We start from the raw sequence: 19,194 nt of genomic DNA on the forward strand, positions 1-19,194 counted from the left end.
GTTACAGCTAGGCCTTTAATTTGGGCCATAAACACCAAAAACTTGCTCAAAACATGAGCTGCTGTAACGATAATGCTAACTTCTGATAGCGTCTCTATAGGATTCTAGTAGTTTGTTAATGCTAATGGAAATTCACTTGAACTCTCAGCTTCTTATTCAAACTTTCCGTTCCACCTTAAATAGACCCGAATGTGACGTCTTCTTAAGACATTCCATGTTTTATGAGAAGCTGGTGATTAGAATATATTTTACCATGTAGCACTTTTACAGTGACTCAGTATTGAGCTCTGGTAAAGAGCTGCTGGTGCTGTTTACCCATTCTAACAGCACACTAAGGGCTGATCTAATGTGTTTGGCCCTCTGTTCAGCTCTTGATGTCCTAACCAAAGGGAGAGCTCACCAAGCTAACCTGGCCAACAGTTCTGATCCTGGGCAATTTTTGATTTTGCATTTCAAGAAGTCTTTTGTTTTCATCCTAGATGTTACAATGAAACAAGAGCAATACTGTAATATCTGTGTAGTTTATATACAAACTTCAATCTATTGAATAAAAAATAGCTAAAAATGACAGACTTGAAACTTTTAGTTCCTAGCAATCATTACCCTGAGGGTTCTCCTCTGAATTTAACATACTGGGAAAAAAATAAAATAAAATATGCCTTGTGTCAAACTTATGGCACATTTGATTTTTTTATGTTTTATTTCTTTCCAATATGTTAAACTCCGATAGATGTCATTACTATAGCTAGAACACGCACACAGAAAAACGAAAGAACGTAATTCATTCGAGCTTGTATTGAGGATTTACATTCCTTTATTTTATTTTATTAGCAAACTGTGGTGGTTTCCATTCAGACATCAAGCGCCGTTCAGTTCTAGAACAAAACATTCTTGAACACATCAGATGGGAGGGCTCTTGCAGTGAACTTCAGCTTCCATGCACTAAGATAGTGGTGATTTAAGCCTATAGGTGTGGATGAAGGTGTCTGCGAGCCTCTTCATTTCAGCTTGATGCCTTGGACCTTTACATCTCCCTGCACGTCAATATGCTTGAAGCTGTCATCACCGCTACGGTTAGGAAAGCTCATCATTGTGCCGTTGGGGAGTTTGATGTAAAACTGTTCATTGTTGAAGCTGATGGTCACCTGTTAGAAAGAGAGCAGATACAGACATTAATGTCTAGAGGCAACACTGAGAATGACCGTTTCTCTTGACCATTGAAATCCATATTAAAGATCTGTCCCAAATGGTGTGCCTGTAGTCAACTGCATGTGCATGCAAGGTCCACAAGGCCATAAAGTGAGTCCATCTTTCATAACAAAAACATGTTTGTTGGCTTATAGCATGGCTGCTAACTGTGTCTTCATGTCTTTTGCTGACCACAAGGTTTCTCAGCAGTTTGAGGCATACTCCCATCCGCCAGCCCCACCTCTGCATAACAGAAGATCATTATCACTTCAGAGGTAATGAAAACCAAGGCAAATAAAGCTGAAAAAGAATCCTGGTAAATTGTGTTACCTTCCTTGCCAGGCTAACAAGCTTGCTAAGCCAGAAGTATATATAGTGCAGACCACTGACTGGACAAACTCAGTCATCACAGAATCATCACTTGACATCATCAGAGTTGGATGACTACCGTTTATAGACACTAGAACCACACACCATACACAAATAACACTAAATGCAGAGTTAATGGTAAATCAGAGATATGGTTAAGAAACCATGTGACCACCACACAACCTACAGAGAGCCTTGCCTAGTTCCATTGTTCTGTTGAAGGAAAGGAGAATCTAAAGCAGGTACAGATGGTTCTGGGTTCAGATTAGTGATCACATTGTGCTTCAAAATAATCCCATATGGTGGAAAAGCATTATTAGACAGAAATAGCTCATTACTACACTGTGTAGATGTACAGTAAGAAACTATGTGACAGACTTATATAGAAACTAGATCTTATTTCCATGAATAATTTTAGTTTGCCATCATCTTGTCCTCCATCAATGGATTTGTACCGTATGGACCAGGAAAAGACCATGAGTCCACATAATGGACAACAAGTATAGGTGGCAACTCAGTGTATAAATGAAAGGTAGTAGGGTCAGCTAGCAAGGTATATCAATAGCGCTTTCAAAGAACACAAAACATACAGTAGAACTTTTCTAATGAGTCAAATTGCAGTTTTGTTTGGTCCAGATATTTTATTTGCAACATTTTACTACTTTTTTTGACTACCATAGAAATACCATAGACTTTGCAGTTTATCCCAAGTCCACTTATATCCAGACATATTCATGGCATGACTGCCACCAGCAGTTTTTCTGTGTCTTCATGTCTTTTGCTGACCACACGTTTTTTATCAGAAGTTTGAGGCATACTCAAATTGCTCGGTGCAGTTACATTACCAATTTGAACTAGGTGAATTTACAGTTGAGGAAAATGTAGAAACAAAGATGGTCACCTCGATGGTCACCACCTGTGAGGGCATTCATTTTGTCAACAAATTCACATTTTATTCAAGTTAACATCCAGACATATCCAGGCACCCCTTTCTAATCTAGTAAAGCACTGTGAATAGTACAGGATGCTCTGTAGCAGCCCCAACCATGAGCCTAAATTCTCCATGCCCAATGCTAAGCATCAGCAAGAGGAGCACAAAGCCCTCCAGCTTTAGGCTGTGGAGCAGAACCGCTTCCTCTGAAGTGATGGAGCTTCATCCTATGCCTTTATGCCAGTATCATTACCTGACCTCACTCATGCTCTTATGGCTGAATGCAATCAATTCCTCACGGTAATGTTCCAACATCCAGTGTAAAGCCTCCCCAGAAGGGTAGAGGCTGTTACTGCAGCACAAGGGGACAAGCTTGTTATTAAAACCTTTCAAGGTTTCAGAAAATGTCTACAAACTTCTGGAGGTGTATTTTACTTGGTCTGGCTCATTGTTTTGACTGGGCATCAGCGTGTCTGAGTGAGATTACTATGGGTCATCTTATGTTATCTTATGCTCGAACCCTGGCTTCACCCTTCACTTCAGTGTGCTTGAAGCTTTTACGTCTGCAGTAATTCAACACGGTGCTTTTGGAGCGTTGATATGAAACTGCCCAATGACGTAGACCTGTTGGAGGAAGAGCAGGTGCAAAAATGATATAATGTATTTTCATATCTTATAAATACTCTGTTTCATTTGATCTCTGGTACTGGGCACATTTAGGATCACTGCCTTTCACAGCCAACACCCTGTCTGCTATACGTGTTAACCACAACTAGGTCAGAGACATGCTGCCCTTCTACTGCTTCACTGCTTTTTCGGTGCTCTTTGGTGGCTGTTAATGAAAGTAAGCTCTCAGCTTAATGCCGTCATGTGCACAGCACCTTATAAACGTCTGTTTTATGAGGTCTTAGGTGACAGGAAGAAAAGGGTGCATGAAGATAAGGCCTCATTAGGATGTAGTATCATCCAAAACTGATGACATGCTAATGAAGTTTGCCTCAGCGTTATGATGGGTATAATCTAATCCATCCATCCATCCATCCATTTTCTAAGCCGCTTCTCCGTCAGGGTCGCGGGGGGAAGCTGGAGCCTATCCCAGCAGTCTTCGGGCGGAAGGCAGGATACACCCTGGACAGGTCGCCAGTCCATCGCAGGGCAGACAGACAAACACAGACAGTCACTCACACACTCACACCTAGGGGTAATTTAGCACGTCCAATTGGCCTGACTGCATGTCTTTGGACTGTGGGAGGAAACCGGAGAACCCGGAGGAAACCCACGCAGACACGGGGAGAACATGCAAACTCCACACAGAGAGGACCCCGGTCACCCGGCCGGGGAATCGAACCCAGGCCCTCCTCACTGTGAGGCGACAGCGCTACCCACCACGCCACCGTGCCGCCCCGGTATAATCTAATATAAACAGATAAATATTCTTTCCCCCCAAAAGTTACACCGGGGTGTTTTTTTTTTTTGTAATCTGAGAACGTGGAGTTGAAAGTGTGAAACTATAATGCAGAATGCATGCGTGTATATTGCGTACATTACATATTGTGCTGTGTCTTCTCACGCACACACATCTAGTCCTTACTTTAATCATCTTTGTCCTATTATCATTGCTCTATTGCATTTGCATTGACTATGTTGACATTCTATAAATCAATAAATCATAAATGAAAGAAGAAGCAGTAGTACTCATCAGAAAAAGTTGTAGGATCCAGTCGAAATCTATTACCACCATTTGGTATGCAGGCCTGACCTCAACCCCACTGAACACCTTTAAGTTGAATTAGAATGTCGATCGCCTGCCAGACCTTCCTGTCTGACATCAGTCCCTGACCTTACAAATGCGCTTTTGACTGAATGGGCACAAATTCCCAGACACACCCCAAAGTCTTGTGGAAAGCCTATGCAGAAGAGCAGAGGCTGTTGTAGCTGCAGGGGTGGGGTTGGGAGGTTTGGGTAGTTTGGGTGGTTTGGGTGGTTTTGGGGTCAACTCTGTATTAATGCCCATGGTTTTGGAATGGCATGTCCAACAAACTCATATAGTTGTGATGATCAGTGTCCACATATTTTTGGCCATACAGTGCAATTTTCACACAGAGGATCTAAATGCAACACCCTGTGTTTATCATGGCCCTCTTAGTTCTATACTACAGAGTTTCTCAACCCTGGTCCAGGAGGCCCACTGCCCAGCACATTTTAGTACTTTCCCTGCATCAACACAGCCGCTTTGACTCAGTAATGGGCTGTTAATGAGCTGATTCGTTGGAATAAGTGTGTTGGGAGCAGGGAAAACTTTATAAAGTCTAAGAAGTCTAAGACGTGGGCCTCCAGGGCCAGGGTTGAGAAACACTGCTGTAGTAGACCTCTGAGTGCCATAGTCCTGCCTAATCAGATATGTCAGACATTGGGGTTAACTGGAGGTATAAAGATGTCTCCATCTAGTGTTTGATTTAAGTCATTGCAGGCTGAAATTAGCCATTGTCGCTCTATTATTGGTGTATACCTATATGAGCAGGGTGAGCTCATATTTGTAATTCAATTTCTACATATTTCTGATTCTCGTATCTTCTGATTAGAAAAATGACATTACATTTTGAAATGAAAAATTAAATCTATGTTTTTGCGACAAAATAATACACTTACATACCATAAGTGATTATTTTTAAGCTCTTATGAAGTCTTAAAGAGACACTAGCAGGCAGTTATGGGTCTGCTTTTGGCAAAGACTATGAAACATATAGATCATTATGTCAATATAGACAAAAATATAAAATACAGTAGCATTCAAAGTTTGGAATAACTTGCCAGATTAATATTACTTTTTAGTTACTTTTACTTTTTATAGTTACTTTGTACACAATAATTGCTTTTACAATTTGGATTCAAATTTTACAATGTAGTCACCAAAACACATTTTACACATTTTATTACATTTCTCAATCATTTTGTGAATGACAATTTATTAAACGACAAATAATTTAATGTAAGTATCCATTTTGATTATTTTATTGTTTTCTTCCTTGAGATTTGACCACCTTTTTGAAATATGATCAATTCTGGATATTTATTTTATCATAGCTTAATTCATTGTGTTATACTTTTATAAGACATGATTAGTTTTATATGATTAAAAACAACGATTTCAAACTTGTGAACGTTAGTGTATATGCAGTCATATGCAAAGGTTTGGGTGTCCATTAAATGACAAGTGAAATTTAACATGTCAATTCAATATATCTGAAGAAAGAAGATAAAAGAAGATATAAAATGTGGATAGTGCAAAAGTCATGGCATATTTTCTATTTTATGTTTTTTTTTTCCTTTTTAATATGTTTTTTTTTTTTTTTTTTTTTTTTTTTTTTTTTTTTTTTTTTTTTTTTTTTTTAACCTGTCATATCTGGCCATTTTTGCAATCGGAATGGTAATCCGAATGTACTGATGTACCAAACATATTTGTTTTCACAAGAAAAAGCTCTATAGGTTACTAAAGCCTATTCTTGTTAAAGTTTTTATTTTATTTGTTTGGCCAGGCCTGACAGGCAATAAAAAAGAGGACAGGAAAGAAAGAGAAGAAGGGAGGAGAGAGAAAAAAAAAAAAATAATAATAATAATAATAATAATAAATCATAATAATGATAATTAAGTAAGTAAATAAATAAATAGAAAAAAAAAAATAATAATAATAATAAAAAAGAGAGAAAAAACAAATAAAATAAGTAAATAAACAGACAACTAAATAAAAATAAATAGATAAATAAGTAAGTTAAAAAAAAAAAAAAAAAAAAAAAAAAAAAAAAAGGGGAGGGGAAAAAAACAATTATACAGATATACATACATATACATATTCACATATACATATACATATATACACCCAGACATAATTCTACTATTTGCTGCTACATACATACACATGTTTACATATCTATACATATGCCTCTATACATATACACCCACCCACCACACACAATTCTACTGTTTGCAGCAATGTGTATATGTGTGTATATGCGTTCACGTGTCATGTGTCATGGAATGTGCTCAGCAATGAGGGCAAGAAGCCGCAACCATGCCCCCGTGGTCCAGAGACAGATAGGGAAGGACCCGGGGGACCCGGACCATCCACAGCCCATTAGGAACTCAGGAGACCTGAGGCCACACGCTCCGACGGCCACCGCGTGCACGCCCCAGAGGACGAAGAATGGAGGCCCCAGACAGAGCGCCCACAGACAAAGGGCAAGTGACCGGAGAGCCAGAGGCAATGAGCAGCCCACCCCCCCCGGCAGGCCAACATCCCCAGCATGAGCCGAGCATGCGGCCCCCGAGGGCCCAGGCGCCCGAGACCGGCCGACCCCCGGCAGGACCCCCCCCCCCATGCCAGAAAGGCCCAAACCACCCTCAGGACACAACCGCCAAGGGAGCAGGGCAGGGACCACGCCACGATGTCCAGTCATGCACCCAGGGACCCACAGGGCACCCATACCCCGGGTGTGGGGCGGAGTCGGCAAGCAGCGGGGAGCGGTGGGGAGGGGTAACTCCTGCCCACCACCATGTACCACAGATGTCCAGGCTCAGCAAGTCATAGACCCAGGCCCAGCTGTCCACACACACATGTTCACATGCACCCACACACACCCACACTCGCACACACCAGTCACCCACTCATGCATACACACGGAACATACATGGACTCACAGTATCGGCGGGCGGACACCAGCACGGGTCAGCGGTAACCCAGGGAGGCAGCCACCCCGGCCCCGAATGACCGGCCGGTCTCCCCACCAGGCAGGGTGCACCAAACCGGTGTGAGAGGACCTGCCCACCCCCCCCCCCACACACTCAATATGTGTGTGAAATGAAAAGAATGTGTGTGAGCTACAGTGCAATTAAAATTGGAGGGACAGAGGCAATGTAGTACTGAATAACAGCACACTGCCACGCTGCCCCCCAAGGCCCTCAATGTCTAATGTGTAAATAAAATTGAGGGGCAGGTAGCAGTGAGCAGATAAGTGAGGTCACATCAGCAGCGCCACCCACCATCCACTGAGTGACACCTGCCCCCCAAAGCCCTGTGTGTACTGTACTGTGTCATGAAATGTGTCATTGTAAGGGGGGAAAAAAGGGGAGGAGTGGGACATCACGCATCACAGCGAGCAGAGCCAGGTAGGTGGCCCTACTCACTGTAGCATGGGCCCCCCTCCCCCAGAACCCCCATGTGTAGTGTGATGTTTGACTGAGTGGGAGGAGGGGAAGGGTCAGGATAAGAAAGACCGAGAGGCAGAGAACTACCCCTCGGAGGAAGAGAGCCAGCTGGCGCTAGCTCACTAGGCACCCCGGTTTCCTACACCCGGCCGCGGCGCAGGGAAGGCCGGCCCAGGGCCCGAAGCGGCCAAGCCCCCAGGACACCACCGCGCTCCAGGCCGGCGCCCGCCCACACAGCTGACACAGCACAAAACATACACACCCACACGCACACAAGAGACAACAATTATCACACATACACATACTCACGGTTACAATACACATACTCACAATTACAATACAAACACACACACATACATACCAACACAAACACACTCACCCGCACAAACTTCACACACACCCATATATACGCAAACACAGTGGTCCTGGGTCCAGAACCAACCAGCCCTATGTGGTTGTCCCCCTACTTGAGTGCCCCACCCCTCCTCCCGGGAGGCATCAAGAATCCTGGAATGCCAGACAGACACCCTGGCGCGCCCCAGACCCCCATCACCCGGCGGTGCGCCCAGGGGGGCACAGACCCCTCCAGCGCAGGGAGGAGCCCAAACGGGGGACGGGCGACCCCAGGCGCCAAGGCCCCAGATCCCACACCCCGGCCCACACAGAGGAGGCCAGCCCCCCGGACGGGGCCAGCACCCACCCCCACGGGTCCCCAGGTCCCCACCCCAAGACCGTGAGCGCACACATCCAGGCCCCCCACCATCAACAACAGGGCCCGCACACAGAAACCGCAGAGCGTCAGCCCCCATCTCCAGTCCAAGAGCCATCAGACATCCAAATCCCCCAGCCCACCCCCAGCCACCTGCTGGGTACACCACAAGACAAGACTACAGCCGGTTACCCCCATCACGTGATGGAGCTGATCAGTGGGGACCAGAGGGATTCAAATGTAGTCAATTGATTTTTAGTGGTAGCAGACATTCTTTCCAGACTAATGTGGTCTAGAAGTAGGTTTCTGTAGTGAGTTATACATAAATCATTTTTTGATTTCCACTTCATGAGGATAGTTTTCTTGGCGATGCATAAGGCAGTAAGAACTATAGGTGATATATTCGTTTCTATGTTTAATTCACTTATATCACCTAAAATGCACAGTTTTGGTGAGGCTTGGATATCACAATGGAACCATGTGGATAAGTCTTCACATATTGTCTGCCAAAATCTCTGAACTGGCATGCAAGACCATATAGCATGCATATAATTTTCAATATAATTACCTGTGCAGTTAGTGCATATATTTGTTTCTCTGAGGCCCATTTGGAACATTCTGTGCCCTGTATAATGTATTCTATGGAGAGTTTTGTATTGTATAAGTTGTAAATTTGGATTTTTAGTCATTTTAAAAGTATTTAGACATATCTGTGTCCAGAAATTTTCATCCGGGATGATGGAAAGATCTCTCTCCCATTTTGTAATTGGAAGGGATATTGAATCATTAATTTTAATAATAATTTGTATATTTTTGATAACAGTTTAGGGGTATAGAGGTTTAGAAAGTCTGTTATCCACACAGGGATTTCTAGATTTAGATTACTTAGATTAAATCTTGCCTGTATGATGGACCTCAATTGGTGATATTCCAGAAATTTGCTACTGCTAATTTCATATTTTAAAATAAGATCTTCAAATGAAATAAAGGTCCCATCATGAATAACATGTTCTAAATTATTTATTCCTTTTTCTTGCCATTCTGAAAAATTCAGTACTGTCTTTTTCCGACATATATCGGGATTGTTCCAAATGGGTGTTAATTTACAAGGGATTAGTGAAGACTTAGCCATCTTTAAGAATTCCCACCAGGCTATCAGGGTGGTGCTTATTGTAAGGCTTTTAAAGCAATTGTAATGTTTAATGCTGGAGCTAATGAGAGGTAAGTCAGATATTTTCAATTTCCCACAGAGTGTTTGTTCCAGATCCAGCCATGGGCTGTCTGAACGGTTTGATTTCATCCACCTTGAAACATACTGTAGTCTATTGGCTAAAAAATAGTGATAAAAATTTGGTAGTTCTAGACCACCGCTGCATTTTAGCTTTTGTAAAGTCTTCAAGCTTATTCTAGATGTTTTACTTTTCCATAAAAATTTAGATATATTTGAGTCTAGCGACTTAAACCAAGCAATAGAAGGTTTATTAGGGATCATTAAGAACAGATAATTTACTTTAGGCAGAATCATCATTTTTATTGTGGCAACTCTCCCCATGAGAGATATAGGTAGAGAGTTCCAACGTGTGAGATCGTCCTCTATTGTTTTTAGTAAAGGAATATGGTTCAGTCGTACCAGATCTAACAGCCTGGGAGAAAAATTTATACCTAGATATCTAATGTTGCCCGACTGTAGTGATGTAGGTATGATGTTCTGAAATTTACAATTCAGAGGCAAAACTGTTGATTTACTCCAATTAATGGAGTAATCTGATACAGATGAGAACTTATCTATAAGTGTGATTGTCTTTAGAAGAGCGGTTTGTGAGTTCCCGAGGAAAAGTAATACATCATCAGCATAAAGGCTTATTTTATGGTCTGTATTTTCTGTTTGGATTCCTTTGATGTTTACATTCTGTCTGATTTTTGCTGCTAGTGGCTCAATGAAGATGATAAACATTGAGGGAGAGAGTGGGCAACCTTGTCTAGTTCCCCTCTGCAGACTGAAGCTTTGTGAAATAAGATCATTTGTCCTAACCCGTGCATTTGGAGAGCTGTATAATGTTTCGATCCAGTTTATAAAGGATGGGCCAAATCCAAATTTATGTAGAACTGCTAACAAAAATTTCCAATTTACCCTGTCGAATGCTTTCTCTGCATCTAAAGAGACTACTATTTTTTCTAATTTGTTAATGGAACAGTAATCTATTATATTTATTAGTCGGCGTGTGTTATCGGCTGAGTGCCGGCCCTTGATAAAACCTGTTTGGTCCGAATGTATAATATATGGAGTGATTTTTTCTAATCTTCTTGCGAGAACTTTGCAAATAATTTTAAGGTCTACATTAATAAGAGAGATTGGGCGATAGCTAGATGGAAGTGTTGGGTCTTTGCCTGGTTTAAGAAGCAGGCTAATGTTGGCAGAGTTCATGTTTGGGGAGATTGTGTGGTTATTCTTGATTTGAGTCACCATTCTGAAAAAAGTAGGTTCTAACACAGGCCAGAATTCTTTATAGAATTCTGCTGGGAACCCGTCTGGGCCTGGGGCTTTATTATTTGGAAGGTGCTGTATTGCCTTATAGAATTCAGATGATGAAAACGGTGAATCAAGAGTTGTAATCTGATCCTCATTTAATTTAGGTAGATTTATATCATTAAGAAATTCTTCAATTTCAGCATCAGATGGATTAATCTGTGATGAGTATAAGGCTTCATAAAAGTCTTTAAAGGAGTTATTTATTTGTTGTGGGTCATGAGTAATATTACCGACCGAGTCTTTAATAGAGTGAATAGCTGTTTTTTCTTTATTCAGTTTTAACTGATTGGCCAGGAATTTTCCAGATTTATTTCCATGTTCAAAGTTTTCCAGACGCAACCTCTGCAACATAAATTGTGTCTTCTTATCAAGTATTTCATTTAATTCCAATTTAAGTTTCCTCAGGCTGTTAATTATATTTTCTTGTGGTGATGCAGCATAGGCATTTTCTAAAGATTTAATTTTCTGTTCCAATTCTAATATAAGTGTTTTTTCTTTATTTTTCTTATGTGCGCAGTAAGAAATTATTTTACCCCGCATTACTGCCTTTCCTGCTTCCCATAGAACACATGGCGATATTTCCGGCAGATTATTTTGTTCTAAGTATATAGCCCACTCTCGTTTAAAATAATTAATGAAATCTTGTTCTTTAAGTAATGATGTATTAAATCTCCAGTTCCTAGTTGGTGGTGTAACTCGTTTCTGTGTCAGAGACACAGATACAGGTGCGTGATCACTAATAGTGATCGGATGTATCTGAGTGTCTGTGATTTCCGTCATCATGGAGCTACTGACTAAAAAGTAATCCAAGCGGGAGTGGGAGTGATGTACTTGTGAGAAAAAACTATAATCTCTCAGAGTGGGGTGATGTGAGCGCCAAGCATCGCAAAGACCAAAATCCTTCATGTATTGTTTAAGAATGTCTGCAGACTGCCAGTTTCTTTGACTCACTGCTGTACTAAGCCTGTCAATCTCTGCATTAAGTACCAGGTTGAAGTCCCCTCCTATTACAATTGTGGTATCAGAGTGATCAGCAAGTGAGGTGAAGAAGGTATGAAAGAAGGAGGGATCATCAACATTTGGTCCATATATACTGGCAATACATAAATCTATATTCTGAATAGATAGATTAAGTATTATAAATCTGCCTTCGGGGTCTGACATCGTGTTTCTAATAGAGAAGTTTATCCTTTTGTTAATTAATATAGCTACACCTCTTTGTTTAGAGTTGTAACAGGCTGAGTACATATGAGGAAACTGTGAAGAGGAGAGTGTGTGTGCAGATGTTCTGGACACATGTGTCTCCTGTAGGAACACAATGTCAGCCTGCAAGTCGTTTAATCGGTTAATAATTTTCACCTTCTTCTCCCTTGAACCAACTCCACGCACATTCCATGAAACAAACCTCAGTGTGCTCATATTGAAATTAATCGAGAAAGTGTTGCGTGCTCACTGAAGATGTGTGTGTGTGTGTGGATGTGTGTGTGAGTGTACATTGCATGTTATGTGTCCTGTATAGCATTGTGTGTGTTGTGTAGCAAACATGTTGGATGCAGAAAGAAAAGAAAAGGAAAGGGTGCTCCAAAGTGACAAATATAGCAAAAGAATGAGGGGAAGAGAAAGAAAAAAAAAAAAAAAAAGAGAAAGAAAAAAAAAATAAATAAATAAATAAAAATAAAAATAATAATTACTTAACATAAAGTCCACTATGCTGTCTAAACCGGCATTAATTGTTATATATAGACATGTAAAAAAAGAAAAAAAAAAACAAAACAAAGAAGATAGAGAAAAAAGGCGTTTGTATACACAGGTCACCTGATCAGTATAGCCATGGCGTGGTTTCCTGGTCGCGATAGAGCTGTCCGTTTATATAGAGTTTGTCCACCGCAATGATAGCTCGTGAACCTTCTTGAATATGTTTTTTCCGGAGAGGGAACAGGATTTTGCGTCGCTCCAGGATCTCTTTAGGAAACTGATCGTTGACGCTGAAGTCCGTTCCTCTCAGCTCCCGTCCGCGGCTCTTCACCAGCTCTTTCTGCTTGAAACGTTCGAATTTGGCTATGATTGGTCTGGGTCTGTGTGCCCCGGGTCGCTTAGCTCCTATACGGTGAACACGATCGAAGTTGATGGTTTTAACAGTGTCTTCCGGGAGCTTCAGGTAGGATTGCAAGAACTCTTTCACTGTCGTTTCCGGGTTTTCCTCCGATTTCTCCGGTAGACCCGAAAACACGAGGTTATCCCTCATGCTGCGGGCCTGGAGCTCGGTGACGGTTTCCCTGATTTTTTTATTCTCCTCCGAGAGCCGGGTCATTCCCTTGGTGAGGGAATTCACCGACTCTCTGAGAGCGGCGTTCTCCACAGCGAGTGCTTCCACCTGCTGTTGGCTGAACTCTACCGACTCCCGGAGAGCCTGAAACTCCTTGTGAAGAATTTCCAAAATGGAGAGGCGAGCGTCGAAACTGGACAGCTTCTTATCGATGGACTCCAAAATGTCCGCCACTTCGCTGGACTGAGAAGAAGCCCCTGGTGAATCTTCTGGGCGACTCCTCTTGGTGGATGGAGCTCCTTTGTTGCTGGACGGAGTGTTGGTTGGTTTTCCCATTACGACTCGGTCGAAACACTCGTCGATGTAAGCTTGCAGACTGTCCAGATCTTCTTCACCGTCCTCCAGTGTACTTCCGGTAGTGAGTAGTTTATTAATATAAATTTTATAGCTTTTAAAGTTGTTTTATAACTGTGTTGGCTAAGAAAACTAATCCATGTGGTTTATAGATTACTGACTTGCTGCCTTGCTCAATATTGCCGAGGTTCGCGTTGAAGTCTGCGTTACTACAGCATAGCGTCTTCCTGTCTCTTCCCGATTCTCAAAATTAAAGTTTTTAATATGTTAAACACAGTAAACAAATAGAAATTGTGTAATAAAATTTGCAGAACGCACCATATTCAAGTTGTTTTTGCTGTAGGGGATGTTTTCATTTTCACTGAAAAGTATCTCTATAATGTGTTGCTATTGAATGACTGAGGTTACACGGTTTTGACTAATTTAACTTAACCGATTGTATAGTTTGGCCATGATCACATGAACTTACACATTACATACGTGATTTATGAGCAGTCGTAAAGGCTTATAGCAACAATGGCAGGCTGATATGGAGCCAATAAAGCATGTGGCCCACTGAAGGCCAGTATGTGACTTCATATGTGACTCCTAAACAGAACATATTTGTCTTTGAAAGAACACCCCAAAGTAACGCTCTCTTCAAATAAATCATAAACTAAAGTACATGGAGATAACATAAGAAAGGCCGTGTCCCAGCTCCTGAACTGTGTGTATTCATTTAACCTTCTCTTCATATAACAAGTAACATATATTTTCTACTACTGAAATTATTATTATTTTTAAATGTAAAATTTTTAGTGGGAATTTTTTTTATTCTAGCTTATTACTGTGGGATTTTCTTTTATTAAAGCTTATTTCTACTTCAGATAAGACATATTTTATCACCTTGAACTCTCCACCTTGTTGGAAGGGGAAGCTGTATTCCTTCTGCTCTTCACCCCAGCCACCAACGTTGGAGTTACACACGATGACGTTGTTGTCGCTACCGTAGCAGAAACGGGGGTTGAAGTGCAGCACTACGGTGTCAGAGTCATGACCAAGGTTAATCGAAAATCTACAGAGGAAAAGGAGACACATTTTCTTATTTATTCATTATTATAATCACAATTGTAATGTTACTATGACTATATCAGTATCATTACATGTTTTGTTAAAAAGGGAAAATAAGTACAGAGAACACACATCTTTCTGCAAATGTGCAAATTCATTGGCCACTGTGATGTCATTAGTGCAGCCTGTCACATTCAGGCCACTGTGATGTCATTAGCGCAGCCTGTCACTTTCTGGCCACTGAGATGTCATTAGCGCAGCCTGTCACTTTCTGGCCACTGTGATGTCATTAATGCAGTCTGTCACTTTCTGGCCACTGAGATATTATTAGCGCAGCCTGTCACTTTCTGGCCACTGTGATGTCATTAGCACAGCCTGTCACTTTCTGGCCACTGTGATGTCATTAGCACAGCCTGTCACTTTCTGGCCACTGTGATGTCATTAATGCAGTCTGTCACTTTCTGGCCACTGAGATGTCATTAGCGCAGCCTGTCACTTTCTGGCCACTGTGATGTCATTAGCACAGCCTGTCACTTTCTGGCCACTGTGATGTCATTAATGCAGTCTGTCACTTTCTGGCCACTGAGATATTATTAGCGCAGCCTGTCACTTTCTGGCCACTGTGATGTCATTAATGCAGTCTGTCACTTTCTGGCCACTGAGATATTATTAGCGCAGCCTGTCACTTTCTGGCCACTGAGATGTCATTAGCACAGCCTGTCACTTTCTGGCCACTGTGATGTCATTAGTGCAGCCTGTCACATTCAGGCCACTGTGATGTCATTAGTGCAGTCTGTCACTTTTGGGCCACTGAGATGTCATTAGTGCAGCCTGGCACATTCAGGCCACTGTGATGACATTAGCACAGCCTGTCACTTTTGGGCTACTGTGATGTCATTAATGCAACCTGCTGCCTATGGGCCACTGTGATGTCGTCATACCAACTTGTACTTATGGGCTGTTATGATACCATCAGTGCAGCCTGTTACTTATTCGCTGTCATGATGTCATTAGTGCAGCCTGTTGCTTATGGGCCATTGTGATGTCATCCATGCAACCTGTCATTCATGGGCCATTCTGATGTCATTAACATAGCCCTTTACTTACAGGCCATTCTAATGACATCAGTGCAGCCAGTCATTTATAAGCTGTTATGATGTCATCAGTGCAGCCTGTCAGCCTTTTGATCATCGTAACGTGATCTCCATCATCATCTACCTTTGTAACTCCTTGTCATCAAATATTTTTAAGGTTTAGGCGAATTTTACTTGAAATTTGTCTTTAGACTTCCTTTAGACTACCTTCAGTCTTATTGTGTGCACTTACAGTTCACAACCTGATTTGACTTTGCCAGAGATGGTCAGCTCCTGGCCAGCCTTGAAAGTCATGTCTTTAACAGTGAAGACCTGCGTGATTGGAAACAAAACGTGCAACATTTTAGAAACATTAGCAAACACAACCCACAGTCAAGCAAGAATCATTTACACAGTAAGATTCTGTCATTGTTTGAGGTGCAGTAAAGTCATTTTTTGTGGTAGGTAATTTACTGTAACAACTCAGCATAAATTATGCTGACAATAGGGAACATCTTATATAATAGACCTGTTAGAAAATATTTAACAGGGCTCATTGTATGATTGTGAAAACTTATTATAAGGTTCTCTTTACATCCAACATCATTACTTCATAAATGAGCACACTATTGTAATATTTCTTGATTCAATACATGTTTTTCTATTACAAACTATATAATCAGCTTACCACTTTGAGTGAAATGGAGAATATCTAAAATATTTACACAAATTATAGAATTTCAGTATTTGGTATGTCCATCTTTTGCCTTCATGACAGTCTGCACCCACATTAGATCATGACAGTGTTAGATCATGACTCCATAAGATTGTGCAAAAGCCTCTGATGAGTAAATCAAACCTACACTGTTAATTATTGCCAGGATTGCATGATGTTTAACACAGATGTTTTACAGCAAAATTCCGTATCCATGAAATCAATTCATCCCAAGACATTCTTGGTAATTACATAGCAAATAATTGCGGCTGATTTTCAGATCTACCACAAAGCATTATAGCATATGAAAGCAACTGTTTTGTTTGTTTGTTTGTTTGTGTTCCTTTTTTTGTAATGATTAAGGTTTTGGTGTTTCAAAGACTTTCTAAAGTTTTACACTGCAACTTATTCAGCGCACACAGTTGTACGCAAAAGTTTAGACACCCCTAGGGAAAATACTTTCTGTTGATTTTCTTTGTGAAAATACATATTGTCTATAGAGCACACATTCCTGAACATTTGAATACACAATTACTTTTTATTTTCTGAAATTCACAATATGTTCAATGCAGCAAATAAATAGAAATTGTGGAATCAAATTTACAGAAAATTGCCATATAGGATGTGCAAACCTTTGCACATGAAGGTATACAGTAGAAAATTGTATGTTTATTTAAATTTCAACAAACAAACAAACAAACAAACAAACAAAACATTTATAGAGTCAGTTTTCTCATATATATGTTTACAGTAAATTACTGCTTCTGAGAAGATTACTGTATTTTTATCACAGCTTATTGCTTATTACTGTAAGTGAAAATGTGTAATGCACTGAGATCACACCGATACTATATATATATATATATATATATATATATGTATGCCTATGATCCTTTTTGCATCATGGAGCAGCATATTTCACATCCATGAATGTATCATTGGAAAGTTCTGGAGTGGTTTATTGAGGTTTATTGAGCTTGAGGCTTTATGTCAGTGGTAGTAAAGGAAATGAGGTTATCTGCATCCTGCCAAGCCCAGTGTTAATGATCAACGTGGATTACTGCATCCCAGCAGGTGGCATTAACAGAGAGCAGGAGGACACGCTGTTTCAGCACTGAGCTGATAAACACTTTAACTTTGCGGAACTGCTACGTGTATTTATTCATTTATTTTTCAATCACATCTGGCACATCATTTCTGACGTTTACAAATTGCTTGTAAAATGGGTCAGCTAGCTAGATTTGATCCATGTGTGTCAGTTGGTGTAACTCTTTTCTCTTTTGCTGGGTCACATCCTGGACTCTTGCTGACCGGGTCATAGTCCTATCTGAGATATTTCTTTGACTTGCAGAAGGAATGTCAACTATCTAAAATGATTCCTTTCTTACTGTCAGCCTTTTGCTCCTTGCTGTGTTTTAACTTAAAATGCAAAATATGAGATGATATTTATTATGAAGTACCATGTGGTGTTGTTAGTAGATAAGAAGCCAGTAGCATGAACACATCTGGGTTCAGTAGTGGAACTAAGATAGCGTCTAAATCTGATGTTGACCAAACAGCGCAAATACCTTGGGCTAGGCAAGCCTGTTAAACCCGTACAGTGACTTAAAGTGTGTGGTCATTATCATAGGCTACTCTGCCGCCTCTGTTCTATTCTAATGAAAGATATGAGAGATGTAAAGCACTGACTTTGCATCCTATAAATCCATAAATGATAAGAGAGAGGAGCATGTTGTAGCACTCACCATCTTGTCGTTGATGTGGTGGAAGGTCCCAGCAGAAAAATCCTGAACTTCCAACTATCCTTTATAATGATGAGAGAATTCTGGAGGTGTGAACTACTCATCCTCTGTCCAATGGGAGCGCAGAGAGAGTGAGTAAATCCAGTCACATTGAGGCATGGGTTGGGGAAGTGTTGATACAGATGGCAGACAGACAGCAGAAGAATTAATAATCTCCGTGTCATTTAGTGATTCGCTGAATTTTATGCAACTGCTTTGTCCTCCTCAGTGGTTTTGTTTTATTCTTCCCTTTTTTTTAAGAAGAAAAAGGAAATAAATGTAGTTAATCAGTGGAACTACTGATCACAAAGTTCTGCGAAATCTTGCCTTTGTGAAACAAGGTTCCTTTTGTGTTAATTGACATTAATGCAAGGATTCACCAATTGAATTAAAGCTTAATCAGTGGACATTGGGCCAGAGATTCTTCTTCCTCCTGGTCCTGGAGATCTCCACACTCTACTTCAGCTCAGGAAGCTTGTTCATTGGTTCGTTACATCAGTGGTGGATGCAGGGGACACTAAAATATACAAGGCAGTGGACTAAACCCAGAACCAGGATTAAGAACCACTGCTATAGGTTCAGGGTTTGGTTTATTACATATTCAAATTACAGAGATGAAGTATCTGTGTTCCATGTCACATTTTAAAAAGGCAGTGTTCAGAACACAGTTATTTAAGAATATCTGCAGAATATTTAAGAATATTTGCAAAAAAAACACACAAACAAAATGCAAATATTATTGAACCTTTCAAAGCGCACACACTTTAGACAGATTTTAAAGAGAAACTCAACAAACAGCTTGAAGTTCCTGCTAAAGCCTGAGTACACAGATAAATCAATATCCTGAGTTAAATGTTTAACTCTCCTTTATGGGATGATCAAACTGAAAACCCAATAATACCTCAACCATTTTTTCATAAAACATATTGACAGAAGAAATGTGTGAACACAACTGCCAACAAGTAACAGAGAGGAGGGTGAATTGAGTCAAAGTGATAACAGCTTTTCCCTGATATGCAGTATTAA

General features: G+C 40.7%; 1 protein-coding gene across 1 annotated transcript; it reads right to left on the reverse strand.

Moving 5' to 3' along the window:
- Positions 1–791: 791 nt before the first annotated feature.
- LOC108430001 (congerin-2-like) lies at positions 792–18,206 on the reverse strand. The gene is made up of 4 exons (XM_017702124.2): positions 18,133–18,206; positions 15,926–16,005; positions 14,435–14,603; positions 792–1,145 (listed from the first exon to the last, which is right to left on the reverse strand). Exons 1-4 carry the CDS (start codon positions 18,133–18,135, stop codon positions 999–1,001), a joined length of 399 nt encoding a protein of 132 aa, XP_017557613.1. The 5' UTR covers positions 18,136–18,206; the 3' UTR covers positions 792–998.
- Positions 18,207–19,194: the final 988 nt, after the last annotated feature.

The sequence above is a fragment of the Pygocentrus nattereri genome, chromosome 30 (assembly GCF_015220715.1).
Source record: "Pygocentrus nattereri isolate fPygNat1 chromosome 30, fPygNat1.pri, whole genome shotgun sequence".
Lineage (NCBI taxonomy): Eukaryota > Metazoa > Chordata > Actinopteri > Characiformes > Serrasalmidae > Pygocentrus > Pygocentrus nattereri.

Coding starts and splice junctions, on each gene's coding strand:
- LOC108430001 (XM_017702124.2), bottom strand. Junction 14,604..15,925: donor GTCAAATCAGGTTGTGAACT/GTAAGTGCACAC, acceptor TTTCCTCTGTAG/ATTTTCGATTAACCTTGGTC. Junction 1,146..14,434: donor AACAAGGTGGAGAGTTCAAG/GTGATAAAATAT, acceptor TCTTTCTAACAG/GTGACCATCAGCTTCAACAA.